We start from the raw sequence: 22584 nt of genomic DNA on the forward strand, positions 1-22584 counted from the left end.
TTTTGTACACCTTCAAGTCCTTCAAGTGAGGTCCGTATTGCATTTTGGAAAACTTCTGATGCACATGTTAATCCAAAGTTTAGTCTTTTGTAACGTCTTAGACCAACATGTGTAGTGAATGTGGTTATGTTGCGTGATTTCTTTGAGATTTCAAGTTGATGGTATCCCTGATTTAAATCCAATTTTGAGAATATTTTTGAACCATTTAAGTCCACAATAAGATCGTCTATTGTCGGTATAATGTGTCGAGTCCTTTTAATGGCTTCGTTAGGAAGGCGCATGTCTACACAGATACGTATTTCATTGTTTTTGCTCTTCGGTTTCGGTGCTACGACAATCGGTGATACCCAGTCTGTTGGTCCATCTACCTTTTCGATTATATCCATGTCTTCGAGCCTTTTGAGTTCAATTTCCACCTGTTTTCGAAGGTGAAATGGTATTCTTCTATGTGGTTGCACAACGGGTTGAACTGTATTGTCTACAAATAACTCAATTTGTGTGTCTTTCAATTTCCCAATTCCTGTGAATACCTTCGGGAATTTATCGCATATTTCACTTTTGCTTGTCATTGAATATATTTCTGGAACGACTTGCAGTGACACTGATGTAGAGTATGATAACAGATTGCCACTGTTTCCTTTCGTTACGTATATCATGGCTGTCGTAAACTTGTCTTTGGTTTCTATCATTGCTTGAAACTGGCCCATAATTTTGACAGCTTCAATTGAACCATATGCGTATACTTTCGTATCCGTTTTGTTTAATTTTGGCTTCGGTTTCATGGCGTTGTATGCTTTTTCATCAATGACATTTATCGATGACCCTGTGTCTACGAGCATTTTTAGGGCATGACCTTCGACTTTGACTTTGATTGTAGGTCGCTTGCAGGATATGTCTGGCTTGTTTGAATTTATTGCAAGTCCAAATGCAAATTCGTTACTGCTTTTATCATTGTCCGAAATTTCACTGTCTGAACAATTATCGGTACCCAATGTATGCACTGGCTTTGACTGAAGTGCATGTACAAAGTGGCGTTGAGCATAATTATGCGCATATAGTATGTGCACATATTGGGATTAACATGAATTTAACTGGTCTTGACAGCAAATATTTCTAATTTTCCCATTTGCTGCTCTTAATGAGACAAACTATAAGATCAAGCATAAAGGGTCATTAGTATTATTTTACCAAATAAAATAGTATGTATAAATGTTTTGGCAAATGCATACTAAGGTTAATTAATGAAATAATTCATGAAATGTAGATTTGTTTGTCAGGTAGAACAGGAAGTTTTAAAGAATTTTTATGACGGTATCGAATAGCCGGCTTAAACGATATTCTCATTCAGAATATCGATTGACATGATCTGGGTATACAAATAAGTATAAGATAGGACATTTTTAAAGGGTTGTCGATGAGTTGAACGACTGAACAAAGATTAGAATTTGCCTTTTAATAATCAAATAACCATGTGTCTTCAACGGAGTAAATGGTGAATTCCACCGTCTGACCATGGGTGCAGTTGTTGTCATTCCTAGTAAGTATAACTCTTTAAAGTTTTCTCTTTTATAGAGTATTTGTGAATTTATTTTCATTTATTTCCAGCCTTAATATTTATTCTCATGCGAACGATACTTTTAAATGGTTTGTTCTTTTTAATGGAATTCTAATAGGCCCTTAAGATTTTAATAAACTTGAAACCGGTTTTAATAAGTTAAATCTGTATATGGTTAAACTTATTTTTACTTTCTTTATCTGGCTCGCGAGTCAGTGAATTTGGTATTGTTCAGAAATGTTTACAGTGTACAGATGAACCTTAATAAATGTTCTATGAAATTGTATTTCCAGAGGTAACACTAGAGCCGAACGGTTCAAACCTCCTCGATAATGAAGGAATAGTCATCAAAAAGTCCCGAATGGCTAGCGAAGAAGACGATCCGACAGTCAGAGATGACTGGAGAAAAAATGTTTTGATATCAAACTCATCACTGGTCTTGTAAGTTCAGTTTGTTTTGTTCATTGCAGAAGAACACGTAAATGTATTAAACCCAATAATGGCACTAAGTAGAGTGCAATGCCTTGTCCAACTTTTGGGACCATGCAGAATCGCGCTTCAGATTTCAATGGAAATATATTCGATATTTATAAAATTAATTTTATAATGTTTTATAGCATGAGTAGTAATACAAAGTAGAAATCAATAATAAAAACACTAGGTTTATATAGCATTTACCGGAAAACAAATAATCTATTATTAAACATGTAATGGGATGGTGCCACAAGTTATGCCAACACCAGTACGGCCCCCTCCCGATTCTTTCAAGCTCCTGTAAATGTTATAGAAAAATATATCTTCTTTCATTAAGTATTTTTGGAATGTTTTTGTGCTATTTAAATTTGGTCCCTTTTTAGCTTTTATTTGGTGTCACTTAACGCATTGAAATAAGAAGGAAATTTATGATGGGTATTTTTAAATCATTAATGTAAATACAATATATTTCGTATAATCCGATCGCTCCAGCTCCTGAGTATATTCAAGAACATATAATGTATTTTCAAATGCACTTTTCTTTTCCGTTTAAGAATGTGACAAGTTCATCTGGTACCCTTTTACTTTAAAAAAGGTTAAACATATTTTCAATTTTAATTTTTGAATCAGATAAGTGCAATTTTGGTTTATTGTTCTCCCGCAGAGATTGTAAAACCAACATCACAGCTGGAGGTATTTTTTGGTCTAACAACATGTCTTTGTAACAGAACGGAAAAGGGGTCACGCTAATTAATGTTGCCTTCTTTTATAAGTATGTAGGAATGCAGTTGTCATGGTCCAAAGTCTTAAATAAGTGAGCTATGCAAGCTATACATTCGGTTAATTGCATCCAAAGATTTCAGCGTAAAAAATGGGTATCTTTACTATGTTTACTTGCATTTGATTCTATGGTAAAACACTACTATTTCTTTAAAGGCCTAGTTTAAGCGCCTTCTATAAGCCCCCCCCCCCCAAAAAAAAAAAAAAAAAAAAAAAAAAAAAAAACTTCTGTGTATTTATCTTTATTTAAATTGCCTTGTGCTGTTTATCAAATCTCTGATCTGAGTATCCTGCTGTGCAGTTCTTGAGGTTTTATTATAGAAATGGACAATACATCTCGTCTTTTAGTTGTTGTTGTTGTTTTCAAATAATAAAACTATTATTATAACATTATATGCCTTAAAGGCCTAGTTTAAGCCTTCTATAAGTGACCCCCACCCCAACAAAAAAACAACAACAAAAAACAAACTGTGTACAGTACACAACCTCTATTTATTGACCTTAATCTACTTGCTTGATCCCTCTTATCATATCTCTGATCTGAGTATCCTGCTGTGCAGTTTTGGAAGTTTTATCATAGAAATGGACCCTTAATGGCTCTGAGCCAATAAACGAATACACAGGAAATTGGCCCCTACTGTGACACCAGTGCAAGAAGCAGGAGATGCACAACAGGGGATTATCATACAGAACATTCCTTAAACTAGGCCTTCGAAGTAAGAATAGCCTTTAAGGATCCGAAATATTGGGGGTTAAATAGTCTTCTTTAGAAGAATGAGTATAAATTCAATATTGTAAAAGGTTTTTGAGTGTGAATAAGTCTACTAATAGTAATGTTGTCGTTTAACTCCAAAAAAAACAACAACTATAAATGAACCAGGTTTTTGTGGTTTGATGTAAAAGCATTATATATTTGAATATAAAAATACATAAGGTACACTTAACCATGACTAATTATAGCCGAACAACCCATCTTTAAAATACTAGGTTATAATTCCAGTTGGGTTACGCAATGTTTGAAATACAAAAGATATGCATTTGCATGTGAGTATTAGCTCTTGACAATCTTTCTCACACATAAACATTTAGAAGGATATAACATTGACATCATTTCTATGGATAGCTGGTAAATAATTCCTACAATTTCATCTGCCAAGTGGGTGCATTTAAGAACGTAATAAAATTCATGAGCGGCTGGATAAACATTTCTGCAATTGAACTATGAAAATCTTCTAACGTAAATTCCGTTTTGTAAATCCTATAATTGTAACCTTTGGAGACTCATTTACAATACTATTCCAAGATTGCTTGTATTAAGCGAATTTTCAACAATATTTATCAAAGATTTCTTTGTACCGTCAAAGTACTGGTTATGCCATATAAAACTACGTCCACATTTATCAAAATATTCTTAACATTGTTTAACCACAGATAACGCCTATTATTTCTAAATGACTCATCATTAAGTAGTTTATACAATATCGACGATAAATTGTAGTTATTGTTTCTAGATTATACATGCAGATTTAATAAGTATTGGTGCAAATTACCTGTCAGGCCGCATGATCGATATCCCAATAATTGCTATCTTATGCTAAAATGATGATATATGGAGGCGAACTTGGGCTTCTGGTGTTAGGGAAACATTGTTTTAATTTGGGTTCGGCTTCGTGTTGGTTAGTCAGGAAGTTAGATATGAAGGTATTCATTGAAACGTTTGGAAAGGGCTCTCATAAGTTGTACATCTTCTTCCAGCCTAATTCTTATATTGATTATTTTGTATACTATTGCATATGTTTGTTCTTTGAAAATAAAGTATGTTTAAACCAAGTGTTCAAATGTCATGTTCCAGATAGTTTACACAAGATTGGTACATCAATGTTTATAAAGAAACTGTTTCAATTTCGTAACTAAAATCTTTAATACAACATACAGTGTAGTTCAACGAACTTTTAATTATTTTCAGTGTGACAATACAAACCAGATAACTTCTTTAATTTGTACATGTATGTCCGTATTATTAACATCATTTACATTTTGTTTTCCCTTATGCAGTTTGGAATTTAGAATTTTACGAATGCTTACAGGTTAAAAAACACTTGCAATTATAAACAAATAAACCAAACACTATGAGCAATTATTCAATTATATTGTTCTTGATAATTGAGTTATTATCCTCACTTACTTTGCAAGTATCGGTGTCCTTATCCCTCGACTTTAAAACCACTAAGCCATTTACTGTGTATTTATATATTGTTTCCATTGTCGTTTATATAAAAACACCCGTTATTTGCAAAGTAATAGCAACAACTGTATATTGTTAGACAGTGCAAAAATCCATATTTATTCGAGGGTCTCAAAAGTTGGATACGTTGTGTCAAATGCCACAGACTACCCAATCAACAATGACTTGTAGTTTCCTGGTGAGATATTTCAAAATAATAAAGCTATGCAATACCAGAATGAAAACTTTTGGACCCAATTCATTATGGTCCCAAAAAATGCGAATACCTTACTGCTTTATATACGTAAATACGTGCATTCACAACAAAGCCACAATACATTTTTAGAGGTAGACTTGGATATGTTGAAAATTAAACTTTTTGATTATGAATAAAGACATTTCCCAAAAAAAACACGAATGTTTTTTTTATTGAAAATCTTATATAATGACTTCTTTCGTAAAATTTGCCCAACTCCTTATCATACCTACACATATTGTAAAGGGTATATGTTGTGTGCTCGCTAAATATTCGAACCTTAAAAATTAAATAAAAAATCTGAAACTCTGACACATTTTATGTTTTGGTCCTTCAAAACAACTTTTGCACTGTAAAAGACCCCAAAAATAAGATAATGGATTAAAAAGGTAGTGGGTCGGTTAAACAGATACAACTTCGCAACGAGTGAAAATATAGTTTTTCCTTGATTACGAGTGAAATAAAATACGATCTGAAATAAACAAATATCCTCTATTACTGTGATTAAACATTGATAAACACGTTACTTTTTAAACATTGATAAACACCTTCCAAAGAAAAAATCGAATAGTTTGCACGTATTGATTCAAGGCTGATAGCATTTATACAGTTCAAAATGTTGTTTTCACTAGCCGCATTAATCAAAAGTAAACACAATTATTTCGGAATTACTATTTATGTTTATCGATTTCAGAGATCGCAAGAACAAAGTGACCATATCCGTCGAATCGCCATGTGTTCTAAGGGTTGGTTTGACAACTGTTGACCCACAAAAGCACGCCAATTTTCTTGACGTACGTTCCTTTCTCTCTATATACACTCTCATATAAACTAAATAACTAAAAACAAAAACGTGACATCACATTAATATATTATTTTTGAACTCGCATATTATTTCACTCTTGTATACTAAACTAATATGAATGTACGTGTACTATAAAAGGCTTTTATCTTATGCCGAAACGTTGACAGATTGTAAAGTGGTATACGTGTTTTTGTTAGAGTTATCATATTATATTATCTATTTTATTATTTTTTCCTCTTAAGAGAATACGATAAGATAAAAGAAACAAATATGAAAAAGACAAAAGCCATTAAGGATTTACGGATTTTTTTTTTCATTTCGAATGTATTAAAGCGGTTTTGATTTTTTATATAGGAGAATATATTTGAGCAAGAAAGCGGTTTTGGAACGAAAAAAGAAGTCAACGAATTGTTTATCAACGACTTCAGCTTTGTAGTGTACAACAGCAGAGAATGCTTATTTTCAAAAACACAGTCGCCTCTATGGCTTTATATTATAGTCGTATACGGGTGTCCAGATATCAACATTGCTCAGGGTAAGATAGAATAATCATATACTACTTTTCATTTACTACAATTAGCAAATAACATTCGTCCGTCAGTTGAACAAAGCCCGATCCAAATACAAATTTACAATAAAGAGAAAATCAATTTCTTTTCACTTTCATGCATCAAGCAACTTAAATTCTTCGGTCTCAATACTTTAAAGTAACTCGTATGTCATCGTGCTCTTCGTGCGAGCTTCATTCAAATCTACGATGTTACTGTACTGGTTGACTGAGGAAATACCATTGCAAATTGAACATATATTTATACTGATGCTTTGCCGTTGTATGCGGCCGCTTCTTAACAGTCCTCGTAATACGTAAATGTATACGACACTCACTGACGAAGGTGCAATCAGTAATAGTAATGTAATGTACGCTTGCATTTGATTTGACAAACACTTAGTGGATTAAGGCGGAGTGAAAGTCAGGATTATTCAAAACTCAAAACATTCAGTAATACAGTGAAAATTACAGAGACAAGCTCAATAGTAAAACGATCAAGTTTGAACCCTTTTTAGAAGCACAAACCTTGCAAACGGAAGTTTCAACCATATTTACTTTTAATGAGTGCAATTTTCGTAGGGAAATAGTCAAACAATTAAGTACGAAGATGGACGTGTTCAATTTCATTTTACAGAAGCAGGTACAGTCAATATGGATTTTCTCACTTCAAATACGACAGCTATGACATCAAACACTGCATCTATCAACATAAGGTAACACGCATATAGTTTAAATATAATCGTAATTAATTAAACGCTGATATACGTATACCATGCTTTAAGTATGATATCATCCCAAATATCAACATTTGGAATGATACGTTGCATCTTTGTCTGCCATATATATGACACAAAAATGCCTTTTAATATTGTTAACAATGTTTGGTATTATTGCAAAGCCGTTTCGTCTTGTTTTGTAGAGAGCCCGTTGCTTGTGGAATAACCTATAAGATCAGGTGGAAAATGGAACTGAAAAAGGAGACGTTTGCAGGAAAGATGCCACAGCATGGGCTTCTGTTCTTACGACTTTCAACGCGCAAAACCAACAATTCTTCTGAAGAAGGTTAACCGGTTATTAATCCTTTTAACACAATATCCATTTTTTCTCTAGAAAGTGTCTTATTTTTGGCATGGAGAGTCCTGCAAATATTTTTGTAATGACTTTTTCATATTTTTTGCAGTTTCATTAGTTGATTAACGGATTTTTTTTAAATAATATTATGGGAAGTATTCTTGTTGATTTTATTTTTTAAACATGCAACGTTTCACTTCGTTAGAAACAGAATCCCCATCCACACTCGTCTGGGAAACGGGCAGCGCTATTTGGGACAAGTCTTTCAACGGCACAATTGCAGTCCGGTTTGTCCAAGACAAAAACAAAACAAAAATAATGCACAACATTATGCTTCACTCAGTGAACACTGAACGAGAAGACATCGTTGACTTGCAAATTCCTGAAAACAAGCTCTACCTCAGCATTGAATTCAGTTCTGGAGAAATCTCTTGTGAGTGCAACAAGGAAGGAGCTATAACACAAGGTTGTTGTTGTTTTATCATTTTTAAATATTATCGATAACAAGTAAACGTATACATTTTTTTTCAATAAGTATTTTGTATGTATTGAATGGAGATGTATTCAGAAGTTGAACTTATTTTAAACTATGTATTAACCACACGTTAAGGTTTAGGAGCTTTAGTCTTTGTTACAACAAACAATGAGCCACCGGAGGAAGCGAAATTATCCAGGGATATTTTGGAACTGGCTTGTGTAGAACCAGTTAGAATACAGTACGGCATGGACCCGACTCAGTTTGTTATCGAGTTTCGCGATCGGTTACTCAACTCAGGTAAATGTTGTCAACGTGTCAACCAAACTTTAAGTACACATAGATAAAAATGATGTTGCAAATTCATTTTTGAAGTTCTTAGTTTATATTCTGGAAAGGCGTGCCTTATTAAATCAACAAAGCCATAAAACGGACAAGTATTAAATCATTACGAGGTATTTTGGGGTCCTCAAGTTTATATACTAATATTTGTAAAAATGTATCTTTTTTATCGGCATGTATAAAAATAACCTATATAATAAACTGTAGCTGGTGTATTTTGGCAAACAACGTTCTTTAACGTTTAATTTTTTGTCGAGATGATTTTGACCAACATTGCAAGTTATTTTAGGGGAAGCTGGATTGAAAAAGGCGATGTGCAGTCAAGTCTTTAATGTGACACAAACAAGCTTTGTCCAAGTATTTGGTCCTGTGGACGTTCAGGATTACTTGGAAGGATATTTTACGACACCACAGAACGGCGGTGGCGATTGCACAGTTCACAATGTTGAGAATGAACAGGGCTGTTGGCTAATCGAATTTCGCAATCATAAAGGTAAGTTCAGTGAAATGAAGAATTCATTGATTGACTTATTCTTTGGAACAAGTGAACTTTTTTTCCATGTATAACTCTAAAGAAAGGTCTGGAGTTTCCCAAAAATGGCAAGAGCTGTGAGTTCATTTACAAGACGATAATCGCAACATTTATTCGTAAACGTTACTTATTTTAATATTCACATGACATGTATTCATTGCATTTCGTGCCTCGTTGACTGGCTGTTTTACACTGCCTTTTAACAATAATCCAACGAAAACTACAGGGACAAAGCCTGGTAATCAAACATTCAGATATAAACCCTGTTTAGAGGCAAAATATGAGGAATAAAAAGGACAATGAACGAGAGATACAAACGTACAAACACTAACTCTTAGTTAAACCATACGAAAAAAATTTCTTCAAAATATTTGTCGTATAGTTGCCAGGTGTATATGGTTACAAGAGAAAGTAATGATCGAACGACATGAAGTTCACATACTACCTTTCTACGAGCGTCTTAGATTTGCGACGAGGTCTAGTGATGGAAAATACGGCAAGAAACCAGAAATTGACGGCGGAAAACTTTTGATTGACGATATCGATGAAACGAAGTTCATGTAAGTAAAATATATTAAAAACTATTTTTACAAACAAATAAGTCTCTATAATTTTGTCATTGCCATCGCTTTAGCTTACTTCTATCGACAAATTGTGTTTATAACTTTATATACTAATTTTCCTCACTTTTTGTTATTCTTCTGTTGCAGGTTTGTTTATAGCCGAGATGAACAAAGACAAAATCTTAAATTAAACACTGATAGAGAATCTATCCCGGTCAGTATTCGGTGGTTTACACCAAGCGATTTTGAAGGAGACTCACGCAAGCATCGACTCGAAATTGAATGCGAAATACCTAGGAACAGATGGAAAGGAAGAATAAGGAACAAAATAAAACAGTTTTTTGATGATAAAATCATTAAAAATGAAATTGAAGTTGAGAAACACATGTGGGAACTAATTGAAGGAAAGGTCAAAGGTTTACAACGTTCCACGGGAAGTTCCGATTTAATATTGAATCAAGATAAGGCTGTAGTTATTATAACTGGGGATAACAGAAGCGATATTGATCGATTGAAGCGAAGTATTATAGGAGGGGATCCAGTCACACAAGAAACACAAATAATCAGTATTCCTTTCGAAAAATACACGTGCCTTCGAGAGGAAAAACTATTGGAAACAGTTGAAAAGGAATGTCCAAACGTATCACTTAGTGTGAACAATGACACAAAGGAACTATTTATATCAGGTCCCGTTGAGGAAGTAAAGATGGCAAAGGATCGTGTACATAAAATGGCACTAAACATTAAGAACGTTCACGTTGATTTGACAACAGCACAGACAAACTTTTTAAAAACAGACAAGGGTATGGCATTCTTTCAAGAATGCCTCAAAGAAAATGACATAAATCAACACTTTTCGATACCGCCTCACTCAGAAGAACTTGTTGTGTTGACATACCTAGATGATCCACAAAACGACAAGAAAACAAAGAAAATTTCGGATATATTATCGAAGCGCATCTCAACGGTGTCAGTGTCTGTCAACCAAAAGCATTTCAGTGTAATACATTCCCATTCTTGGGAATCGTTCCAGTCTGAACAAGAGGATGGTTTTCCTGTTACTATAACGTACAACCGATCTACTTCAACGGTTGAAATAATTGGTGCTAAGAATATCCTACCAGATGTAAAGAAAAATGTAGAAATGTATTTGGAATCTGATGCGGAAGGAAAAGATTCCTTGACTGTTTCTCCCTTGGTTGCAGAGTATCTGGAAACGTTCGAACATGAAACATACCAATCGCAATGCACGTTTTGTAGAGACACAGGTGAATACACTGGAAAAGTCATCATATCTGGATCAGTGAAATCTGTTCAAGATTGCCGATCAAAATTGGAGAGAAACAATAAAGAAATAAAAGTGTTTTGGGCTTTTATTTCAAAGAAATGGATCGCTGGGGCAGTTGAATATCTTCCCGTTACTAGACTTCAAAACCTCGAAACGTGTTTGGTCCAAGCAGATACGTGCGACTCATTAGCAACAAATAACATACAGTGTGTGTCGGTGTACACAAAATCAGGGGCAGTGATTCAAGCAAAGATTGGAAACATCACAAACGAACTTGTTGATGTTATTGTAAACTCATCAGATTCTAACATGGAATTTACGGGCGGTATAGCAGCCCAAATATGCGAAAAGGGTAAACACTTTTAAATGCATTTAACAGCGCTGTATTATTTAAACTAATGATATAGTGATTTTCACTTGATTCCTCGATCAGTTTACAGGTTGAGTCCTTATTACCACTGTGCTTATTTTATACATTTCAGGGGGACCTACTGTCAAGGGTGATTGCGAGAATCAGGTCAAAATCAATGGACCGTTCGAAGTCAGCCAAGTTATATCAAGTGGACCTGGTAGACTCCGCTGTCTGAAAATTGTTCACGCTGTACCACCAAAGTGGATTGACGGACAGTCAAATGAACCAGAACTGATGAAGAAAACCGTCGAAGCAATACTGAAGGTAGTTTTGGTGATTAAACAGAACTACATTAAGCCTTCGCATCTTTCATGAAGATATAGTTTAAGTTGTTTCATTATAACATTTGCCATTAAAATGTATGATAATATATATTTTAATGACAGTGTTATTTTTAAAACACTGTGTTGACATCTGTATGGTTAAAAACTATTCGTATAGCATATATAATACATCTTGCTCGTAATTTTACAAACAAATAAAGCTCCTATATTTATAACAATAATGCTGTTGATGCTCTTTAATGTGTAACGTTGAATATATACAACTTTAAGTGCCATATATTTTTCTTCACGTTAGAGCGTGTCAGAGAGCAACTTTATCTCTGTGGCAATACCACCGCTTGGCTGCGACACCAGACAATATACAGAAGACCAAGCTGTTCAACATATTGTCGAAGCTGTTGTCGCATTCTTCGAAAAGGTTTGAGCATTTTAGCTTATAAATTTGATCATATACATAAATCCCTAGTATATCAATATTTGCATGAAAATGTAAAAAAATGACATAACATTAAGCGAAATGACATCGAAAAGAAAAACATGTACATAATTATAAGATAAATTTTGTTGAAAAAACATTGGAAACGTTCGGACGATGATGGTGTTTTAAGAACAATTTGGTATAAATAAAAAAAAATATAAAGAAAGAAGTAAAATAATTCGTATTGAGACAACGGTTAAATTAATCGGTTCGTTTAAAAGGGTATTATGTTTCAGGACACGAAATGCTCCGTCAAAGAAGTATTCTTGGTTGCAAGCAATCCGCAGATTGTATCAAAGTTTTCTGAAGCACTAAAGAACCTAAAACATCCATGGAACACATTCTGTCACGGAAGGAAAATGCCGAAAGGTACTGTAACAACTAGTAGTCAAATAGAAATCATTCGTAATGATAAAACTCGTGATTGCACTGGCGAAAATATGTTCATAACAAAAGGGTTTGTATTTTTTATTACGTATGTACATTTGATAGTAAGTTACACATGCGTATTGTGTTGAAATCAGCTTTATGATCATAAATTGTATCTATGTACGAATACATCACAATGAAAGGATGAAAACAATAATGTATATGTATTTGCGTAGTTTCATTAATGGCTTCGTTATGCATTTGCATTCGTGAATGAATGGAAATTGAACTAATCATGAACTTGTTAAAACTGACAAATTGAATGATGAACATGTTACACAAAATATTTCAGCTGTTATTAAAACGAACGATTCAACAACTGGTGACAATACAGAGAACGCTGATGTTATTAATCCTTTGCCGGACTCTTTTAAGTGGAAAGGGAAAGGCAAACGAAAGGACAAGACTTTAAGGTGGCGTTTGACAGGATCGCAACCGCTACAGCGGCTCTCCGAGGTAAACACAGAAAGCTTGACTTGCAAAAACGTTTCAGATCTTCACTAAATAATATTTGTAATTATATTAATGATTGTCCAAAACAACTATAAGTGCAAGCGAAAAACGTATGAACGGCAGAAAAAAAAACAAAAAACATGTCACCCCAATAGAAGTGCTTGAGTAATGATAGTCAAATGACCTGTTTTGATTGTTGTGTTGTTCTTTTAGAATGATGAAGGCACAGAAATCATGCCAGAGTCTTTCACTGAATCAGCTTGTAAAGGTTACAGTCCTTTCTTCGTTATGTTTCATAGCATCGTTTTCAATTGAAGTTTTTCTTTGTTGCGTTGTTTTTAAATGTTTTTAAATACATTTTGACTGTTCTAGTACATATCGTTTACTATCCAAATTCAGAATTGCCATACAGAATACAGATAGCATCGTCAACCACCCTTCATGTAATAGTAGGGAATCTTGCACGGCATAAGGTACATACACACAAGTATTAGTATTTCCTAAGTATATATATTCTGATGCAGTGACATTACTTATTTAAAGAAGCAAATAAGTCACTTTTGTTCTGGTGTACTGAATTTTTCAATACAATAAGGTTATAGTATTGCATTTTGAGATTCGGATTTGGAAATCAATATGCTTGTGGATTTGTGATGGGTATATAATAAATGTGCATTAATTCCTTACGGATTCATAACATTTGAATTAGAGTTAATCAACAGTTTCAACCAACCAAGACTGTTGTTCTCAACTGTTGTTATAGTCCGTAAAATCTTATGTATCTAATACAAGAAATGTAAGATTGTGATTATGTTTTCCTTGCAGATGGATGTAATAGTGAATGTGACGCCAAAATATCCTGACGTTGTTGGAAACTTAACAAGTGCAGTTATAGTGGACGGCGAGCTTCAGCAAGAATGGGCAAATCTGAAAAGCCTAGAGATTGGCGAAGTCAAATGCACGACTGCTGGACATGGACGACTAAGGTGTAAAAGCGTTTACCACATTATTGCCCCCTCGAGAAATCTGCGAATGATGTCGGTATGCATTTTCATTAGTTTATACTGAATACATGTCTTGTTATTTTAACTCAACTGTCAGAACAGTGATATGTTTATATATGAAATATATTCTAGTACGTTTCCTGAGACCTGAGCTGGTATTCAATATTAGTCTTTATTGGATCTAAGAACAATGTAGCTGATTGGAGTACTTGTTATCAATAATTGACCAATATAGTGAATGGAGTGGATGATGTATTACCCTAAGAATAACTTCAGTTCCATATAAATACCACCCAAGTACTGTTGCATTTTTAAAAGTTCCATTAACACACTTCATATCTAACTTCAAAAACAACTCAGAACGCCAATATCGTTTTAAGCATTCCAGATTTAAAACTGGTTTAAGCCAACCAACTGTACATATACACATAAAACCATACACAATGATATATTCAAAATGAATAAAACATAATATTTTTGTTTTTCTTAATCATATTAACATCATATACTGTAATATATTTAATAACTTATCTTCATGTTAAACACATATTTTTACCAATCCAGTAGTAACTTTCAACACAAAAATTCAAACTTTTTAAAAAAAGAAAAGTTATTGAAGTTAACACGTGGACTGCCCAAAGCTGAATGACAGTTACACTTAAATCCTCGTGCACGAAACCTTCTATTATCCGCCACGTTGCGGATATTACGATACATTCAAACGGAAATTAATTTTCTACTAATTCATATACATTCAAACTTGTATTTCCCAGAAAATTAACCTGATGCAATGGGAAGCTACAAAAAAGGTTTATAAAACCTGTTATGTTAGTTGCTGCATTGCATAATTGTTGGATGTTTAGTTAACACGTCCAGAGGTTGATCCATAGTTTTTTTTTATATATGTCATCCGATGTTTTGTAATGCTCGAACCACACACTAAAACTAACTAGATTAATTATTACTATATTCAGACAAAAATATATTCGTTCACTTTCTTAAAAACACAATGTTTCACAGAATGCAAATGCTATACGGGACATAGTCAACCTATGTCTACAAAGAGCGAACGAGGACCAGTGTCAGTCCATTGCATTTCCTGTCATAGACCAAGGAAAACTCACAGAAGATAAAGTGGCAGCTGCCATGGTGAAAGGTGTTTACGAATTCCTTCAGGCCGAGAAGAAATGCTCGATCAAAGATGTGTATTTTGTCATATTCCACAAGGATTTTCACACGAAAAAGGTATTAAAGTTAATATAAAACCGAGTTCCTATAAGACCTTCCACAGTGCAAAAGAAGGCGTTGAAATTAAAAAAAATGAATGTTTCAAACGTTCATGTATCCGTTTTGAGGAACAATCTTTTTAAAGAGTTTCCTAGTTTTTTTATATATAGTATGTATGCACTGTGGTGCTTGTGGAGTTTTGTGTTGTTCTTCCATGTTTCTTGTTAATGATTTTATGTTCTATGTCTTTGGCGTTTACCCGCATTGGCCTTAAACCGAGTTTATGTTTAAACCTTTTGCTTCTGAGCTTGTTTCTGTAGCTTTTTGCATAAATATTAGCATACATATCTGTCAATATGTTATGGTGTAACAAGGAATTAGATCAAAATTTCGAAAGCACTTTGTTTTTATCATCAGATTTTGGTTAAAAAAACACTTGCACTTTGTCGGAGATTTTTCTCAACAATAGAGATACGTTGTTGTGCACAAATACCCCAGCTACACAGGCTTTAATGACTTACGGTTTCATGATGATATATAAACAGCATTGATATCGCAGTGGCTATTGTAGAAGTTGTTTCTCTGTACCAATTTGATAAAAAAAAACTTTTAGAAAATTCTGAAAAAGAATTTCACACAATTTTTTTTATAATCATCTGTTTTTGGTTTAATTTCAGGTTTTCGAACAAGAGATTCCAAATCTGTTGAAATTTGAAAACGAGTTCGATGGTAGGTCTAAGCGATTGGTTGACTGGTAGAACACGTAGAACGTTTATTTCTGCTAGACAAACGAAGCACTTTATTTTAGTTATTTAAATTCCACATATCTATGTTGATGCTATATTTTTTCACATGCATCTGCAGATGACGAACCCGTGTCGAGGGTCACCATGGTAAAACGGAAGACACCGGTCTATGTTGAGCCTACCGAGCGGACAGCAGCCGATGATATTGCCATATTCAAAATTGTTTCAATGACAGACGGAGAAAAGATCCGAAAGAAAATTGTTCAAATGGTAGATCGTGAAATTGTAACCAAATGGTTCGATTTCAAAAAACTGTCAGACGAAAACAAGCTTGATCAAAAAGAGGTAAATGCTATCGACAAGTCGAGCTTAGTCTTTTTTGTAATTACATACTAAACGTTATATAGTGTAAAGTATTATTTTGATACAAGATACAAGAAAATTTATTTCATGTCGGATGCACATAAACAACAACACTAGCTCGTAGACGGCTATTTTTCGACAAAATGCAAATCAAATAACATATTAGTAATGCAACAACGATCCTGGAAGATAATATCTAGGTGCATTCAAATAGGACTACAGTTAAATAGTATTAGTAAAATAGAAATAGCCTGGTCTCTTGAGTGTTGCTATACCATTTGAACATTTGCTACAGCCCATTAATAAGTCATTCGGGATCATTGGATATGTCTCAACGACTTTTGGAAATAGAGCACCGCTCAAACCAATGCCACGAGGCATTGACCATGTTGTAATTTTCATTGTTGTCAATAAGGAGTCAAACCGATAATGATATCTTCTAACTGTTTATGTACATGTAGTTTGTTCTTCCGGAGAAACTCCCTCACGATGTATTTGTTGCTTTCACAACTTAGACCTGCAACTATTGTTTAACTTCAGGAGACCTGTTTGAAAACACTGGAGAATACCCATAGCGTGAGTCTTCTAGTGGACAACAAAACAACATCTATCAAAGTGACGGGCCTAAAGAAAAGGGTAGATAAATGTGAAACAGACATTATTGTCATGCTATCGAAGGATTTCCCCATGATGAGATTTAAAAGGAAGTTGGAGAATCAAATTGCCAAGTCTGTGCAGTGGTTTTATGACGACAGTATGTATTATCTGCTGTTTTACTGTTTAAAACATTTATATCACATGCATTTGGGCTCATTGTTTGTGTCTAAAATGTGGATAAATATCATTTTAATGTACATATGATGTCATAAACAACTCATTTACAAATATATCATGCCTTTGATATATGTTAAATTGTATTACCTTGGCTGGGTTTTATATATGAAAGGCATGGAACATCTGCAGATGTTTTGTTTATCACATTATACGTACCCAAAATGATATCAATCCACATTTTAGACACAATCAATGAGCCGAATGTCTGTGATTTGTATAAGATTAGCATGGTAACCAAATGCCAACGATCATACCTTCTGCATGCATATTTCGACGAACTTTTAGCAAAATCGTTTCGATGTGCAATTATAAAACCTGGAACCATTTGCCATTCAGCAATAGATTTGAAAATGTGAAAGAAATGATGATTAAAATATTAAACACATTATTAAAGATTTTGTATTATTTACTTGCTTTCTTGAGGGCTTCGCATTGACTGTCCGTTTGACTTTGGCTTTTGATCATTTTGTCATCAAGCAAGATCACAAAATGCTTAATGTCCTTGTATTTCAGTTACTTTATTAACAGCGGGTATTATATGTTTCATTCTTCTACATAATAATGTTTGAAATGTTTTAAAGATGGACAGAAACGTGAACACGATCCAGCATCAAATTTGGCTCTACATATGGGATACATAAGCAATCAGACCAAAACCCACTTTACCTACTACAATGCTCACAATGAAGCCGAATATACGGTGGATGTACAGATGCAACAGGAGTATCCTACCTCTGATTCCAATCAAAAGCGTCAACTATACCAGCGATTCATAAGTCTTGCAAGTAAGACTACATAAGTGTTAGGTGGTTCAAAAACTGTAATTGTAAATGTACTTACAAATGTTATCATATTAATAAGTTAATTAGGCACTGTGTTTGCTGCTACTAGTGTTTGCAAATGAACTTATCATTTCAAGGATTTGAAGCATCGAATGATCGTCGTTGTATGTATAATGTACTACATATTACTTCAAAAATGAACTCAAACATGTGTATGTACATGTAGTTGTGTACATGTGTAGATTGATATGTGGTGTGTTTTGTTTATGCCTTGTATCGACATTTAACTAATGTATTTTATTTATAAACGGGTGGCCACTTAATACAGGTTTGACTGTATGATTGATAGGGTAACTTTTTTTCAAAGGGTCATTTTTAATCTTATAACAGCTAAATTATTCCAGACAAGAAACAAATTGAAGTTGGTATACAGACTTGCCTTTCGGTTTTGTTTTTTTCTTATAACTTTATTTTTCTTCCGTGTTTCAGTGATTGCAATTCCAGACGCGTGGTCAATAGCTTCATCAAAAACCAATCAAGCCCAAGTTAAACTGCTTCCTTCAGACAAGGAATACACCGATGTAAAGGCGAAACTACTGGCTGATGGACTGAAACCTACCTCTATTGTTAACGTATATTGTTTTATAACTATTTTCATATGTCATTGGTTGTATTTGATTAAGAATTGTCATAAATTACACGTTAGGTTTCGTATGATCTACGCGGCAGAAAATATAATGAAAAAATCACTACAGTAAACTCCTTCCTGGTGATTAAACATGAAGTAACCAATGGTAAAGGTAAACAGTTAAATCATTTTCAGTGTAAGTAATTCTAAAAGTTCTGTTTGTCTTTTCTTAGATAATACGACTTGAGAATAAACACATGTGGCAAATGTATCACGCCAAAAAGGAACAGATCGACAAACAGAACCCGAAGGGAACTCAAAACGAGAGGCACCTTTGGCACGGAACAGATCCGGCCACGGTGGATTTGGTAATCAAATTTGGATACGACAGAAGTTTTTGTGGCAAAAATGGTAATTTGATTTTATCTTCATTAGTTATTCATATGAATTTACTCGTGCAACACAAAGCATATGTACATGTTACATTTGCCGCAGATTAAAACAAAAGCACACAGTTTAAATTGATCCCAGTCTCAAGCAATTGCCAAATGATATAGGGCGAGACTGCTAGTTCCATGTTTTCACTGGCTTGAGTGTATTGTGTATTTCCGAAGGAAAAGTTTTCTAGAAAGTATTTACGTAATGACCACACCAAACCGAAAACAAAGACAGAAAAAAGAAGAAAGCAATACAATATGAAAATGATGAAACCCGCATGAATGCATTTAAAAGGTAAAATACTGCAGTTTCGTTTTCATTTTATCCTTTCAGCAACTGCATATGGAAATGGTGCATACTTTGCGATCCAATCCTCCTATTCAAATGGATTTGCAGTCATTGACGGTACAGGTGTACGTCGAATGTTCCTGAACAAAGTACTGACGGGCATATACACCAATGGGGTGAATGGGATGAACTATCTTCCTGAGCGGACGAAATTGAACGGAATACCTTTACTATACGACAGTGCCGCAAATAACACAGGCAACCCAAGCATGTTCATTATATTCCATGACTCGCAGGCATACCCTGAGTACCTCATTGAATATAAATAATGACTGTTTCAGGCTTGCAGACTAGATTGCTTGTGAAGATTCTTAAGACATTCTCCAAAAGGAAATGTTGGATTATTGTTATTTTCATTTACTGCATATACGGGTTCGACAATGTTACAAATTTCATCACTGTCTGTGGTTTCAATCAAATCGAAAATGTTGTTCGAAAGGATTGTTTTTGTGAATCAGGAAGGACCTCCGTCTAGAATTGCTATCATATCGTTATGATTGTTTGATTTTTATAAGGATCACTACACAAATAAGCTTATACAATATGACAAAACTACATGTACAGATGTACAAGAAGAAATACTGTATGTTTCCTATTTTTGTTTCTTTTTCATGTGTATTATTAATGTATTTAACTTATACCAAATGTTTGTTTGAAGTTCAAGTATTTTTTAAAGGTGTTTAAATATTTGAGATTTCCAACTTATATATGTGTGCTTAATCGTGTACATGTATTTTCTGCCATAATAATGGCATTATGAGTTATTACATAAAAACAAATTTTCGGCCAACTTCTGCTACCAATGAACTTAATGCTATCAAAGAACTTGAACAATGTGCAGTGACAATAACCAATTGGATGAATGGAAACAAACTAAAAATGAACACCTCAAAAACTGAAATTATTATGTTTGGCAGTAGAGCACAGTTAAATAAATGTTGTACTAACGAAATAGACATAGCTGGTGACAAAGTTCAGTCAGTCAGTGTTATAAGGTACTTAGGTGCTCACTTGGACGAAACTCTAAATCTTAAAGAGCATGTAAAAACCAAATGCAAAACCGCAATGCTAAACTATCTCAGAATTAAGGGAATCCGTAAATTTCTTACTGCAGATGCGACTAAAATCCTTGTACATGTACTTTCATTAGTCATCTCACACTTAGATTACTGTAATTATATACTGTTTGGCATAGCAGAATGTGATCTATACAAAATGCAACGTATTCAAAATATGTGTGCAAAACTATTCTTAAAAAGAGGCAAATTCGAAAGTTCTAAACAAGCTCTATATGCACTTCATTGGTTACCTATCAAGGCCAGAATTAATTTCAAATTGCTATGTTTCATGTACCAGTGTTCTGTTAATGATGCACCTGCCTACCTCACGGAACTTTTGTCTAAACACATCCAAAAGAGATCGGGGTTAAGGTCTTCAGATTCAACAGAGTTACAGTTTGAGATACCTTTAAACAAAAGAAAATCCTTTCATGATAGAAGTTTTAGTACAGTTGGTCCCAAGCTCTGGAACAAACTACCTTTAATGATAAGACAGTCTGCCTCTTTAGACACTTTTAAGAGAAGCCTGAAAACGCACTTTTTTAGGGACTTTAATGCGCTGTTTTAGATGTAGTTGTCCAATAACAGTTAATTCATTATATAAGAGACTTTTCGACATTGTTCTCAATATACATAACTGAGACATGTGTATATTTTATTGGTTTTATTGTCGTTTCTTTCATAATTATGCTTTTAATTCCTCTGTTTTTTATATATTTTTTTGTTTATTGTGTTCTAATTTATGTTTTATGTCTATTATTTTACATGTTTAATACTGATGTACAACGCCATTGGATATGATTTTGTACAACAATAGGCGTTTAATTAAATAAAACAGTTTCAGTTTCAGTTTCAAATTGTAGCAGACATTAGGCAGATTGTTCAGAACTGTGTTAAAGTTTCACGGATACACATGTGATCTGCAGTATTCAGTCCAACAGCAGATAAGACAACTGTTTCAAGTGTACTGGTTTATTCAAATATATGAGCACATCATCATATATTTCACATTTTAAAAATGGCAACATTGTTAACTTTAACAGTGTTCTGAACAATCAGTTATTTGCATTGTATTGTTTTTCTATAATTTTGATCCTTTGATTTCCAATGATTCGGTTTGCTATTATAAATGTATAAGTGGTTTGCTATTATAAATGTATAAGTGGTTTGCTATTATAAATGTATAAGTGGTTTGTTATTATAAATGTATAAGTAGTTTGCTATTATAAATGTATAAGTGATTTGCTATTATAAATGTATAAGTGGTTTGTTATTATAAATGTATAAGTGGTTTGCTATTATAAATGTATAAGTGGTTTGTTATTATAAATGTATAAGTGGTTTGCTATTATAAATGTATAAGTGGTTTGTTATTATAAATGTATAAGTGGTTTGCTATTATAAATGTATAAGTGGTTTGCTATTATAAATGTATAAGTGGTTTGCTATTATAAATGTATAAGTGGTTTGTTATTATAAATGTATAAATGGTTTGCTATTATAAATGTATAAGTGGTTTGCTATTATAAATGTATAAGTGGTTTGCTATTATAAATGTATAAGTGGTTTGCTATTATAAATGTATAAGTGGTTTGCTATTATAAATGTATAAGTGGTTTGCTATTATAAATGTATAAGTGGTTTGCTATTATAAATGTATAAGTGGTTTGCTATTATAAATGTATAAGTGGTTTGCTATTATAAATGTACAAGTTTACAGGTATTTTAATTATTACCAAGTATTACCATGCTATGCAAAGATTTTCATATTTATACACATGAAACTCAATTGCATTATACCATTTTGTAATGCTTAAATTTATTAGTCCTTTTGGATATAGCAGATAGACCATACAGTATAAATGATATTTTGCTAAAAAGAAACCATGGATTAGACAGTGAGAGGGTGACCACAGCTTTAAATTCCAACGTTCACATCGGAGACCAATACTCAGTATACTGTTTATTGTAATTGGTTCACAAAAGCCAACAGCACATAACACAAAATGTTTTCCAAAAGAGTAAACTCTTATATATTACTGTCATTAATTACCCTAATAATGATCAAACAGCACATGGTTTTATTGTGAGGTGTTAAAAAGTAATGATTCTTGTGCACACTATATCTGCAGAACAGCCAGAACTGCCAAAGCAGTACAGATGTTCAGACATTCGGACAAAACAG

At 33.6% G+C, this 22584-nt stretch overlaps 1 protein-coding gene across 2 annotated transcripts; it reads left to right on the top strand.

The window, feature by feature from the left end:
* The first annotated feature begins 1401 nt into the window (after window positions 1–1401).
* LOC128231502 (protein mono-ADP-ribosyltransferase PARP14-like) lies at window positions 1402–22531 on the top strand. 2 transcript variants are annotated; one of them, XM_052944421.1, is made up of 26 exons: window positions 1402–1537; window positions 1849–1996; window positions 5984–6083; window positions 6449–6629; window positions 7279–7357; window positions 7564–7706; window positions 7921–8181; window positions 8326–8490; window positions 8822–9025; window positions 9447–9624; window positions 9775–11267; window positions 11398–11591; window positions 11907–12029; window positions 12326–12458; window positions 12811–12974; window positions 13185–13239; window positions 13371–13444; window positions 13797–14012; window positions 14996–15220; window positions 15880–15931; window positions 16067–16293; window positions 16852–17065; window positions 17727–17930; window positions 18417–18559; window positions 18789–18966; window positions 19327–22531. In XM_052944421.1, the coding sequence occupies exons 1-26, from the start codon at window positions 1513–1515 to the stop codon at window positions 19608–19610; spliced, it is 5463 nt and encodes a 1820-aa protein (XP_052800381.1). In that variant the 5' UTR covers window positions 1402–1512; the 3' UTR covers window positions 19611–22531. The 2 variants fall into 2 exon arrangements, with proteins under 2 accessions (XP_052800381.1, XP_052800382.1); XM_052944422.1 differs by having other exon boundaries at window positions 7927–8181.
* The last annotated feature ends 53 nt before the right edge of the window (window positions 22532–22584 follow it).

This window comes from Mya arenaria, chromosome 4, assembly GCF_026914265.1.
Source record: "Mya arenaria isolate MELC-2E11 chromosome 4, ASM2691426v1".
Lineage (NCBI taxonomy): Eukaryota > Metazoa > Mollusca > Bivalvia > Myida > Myidae > Mya > Mya arenaria.

What these genes read in the sequence shown, in the direction of transcription:
- LOC128231502 (XM_052944421.1), top strand. Translation starts at nt 1,513, where the DNA reads ATGGGTGCAGTTGTTGTCATTCCTA. An exon ending in TGCAGTTGTTGTCATTCCTA is followed by an intron (nt 1,538 to 1,848) that starts GTAAGTATAACT and finishes TTGTATTTCCAG; the next exon opens with AGGTAACACTAGAGCCGAAC. An exon ending in CAACAATTCTTCTGAAGAAG is followed by an intron (nt 7,707 to 7,920) that starts GTTAACCGGTTA and finishes TCACTTCGTTAG; the next exon opens with AAACAGAATCCCCATCCACA.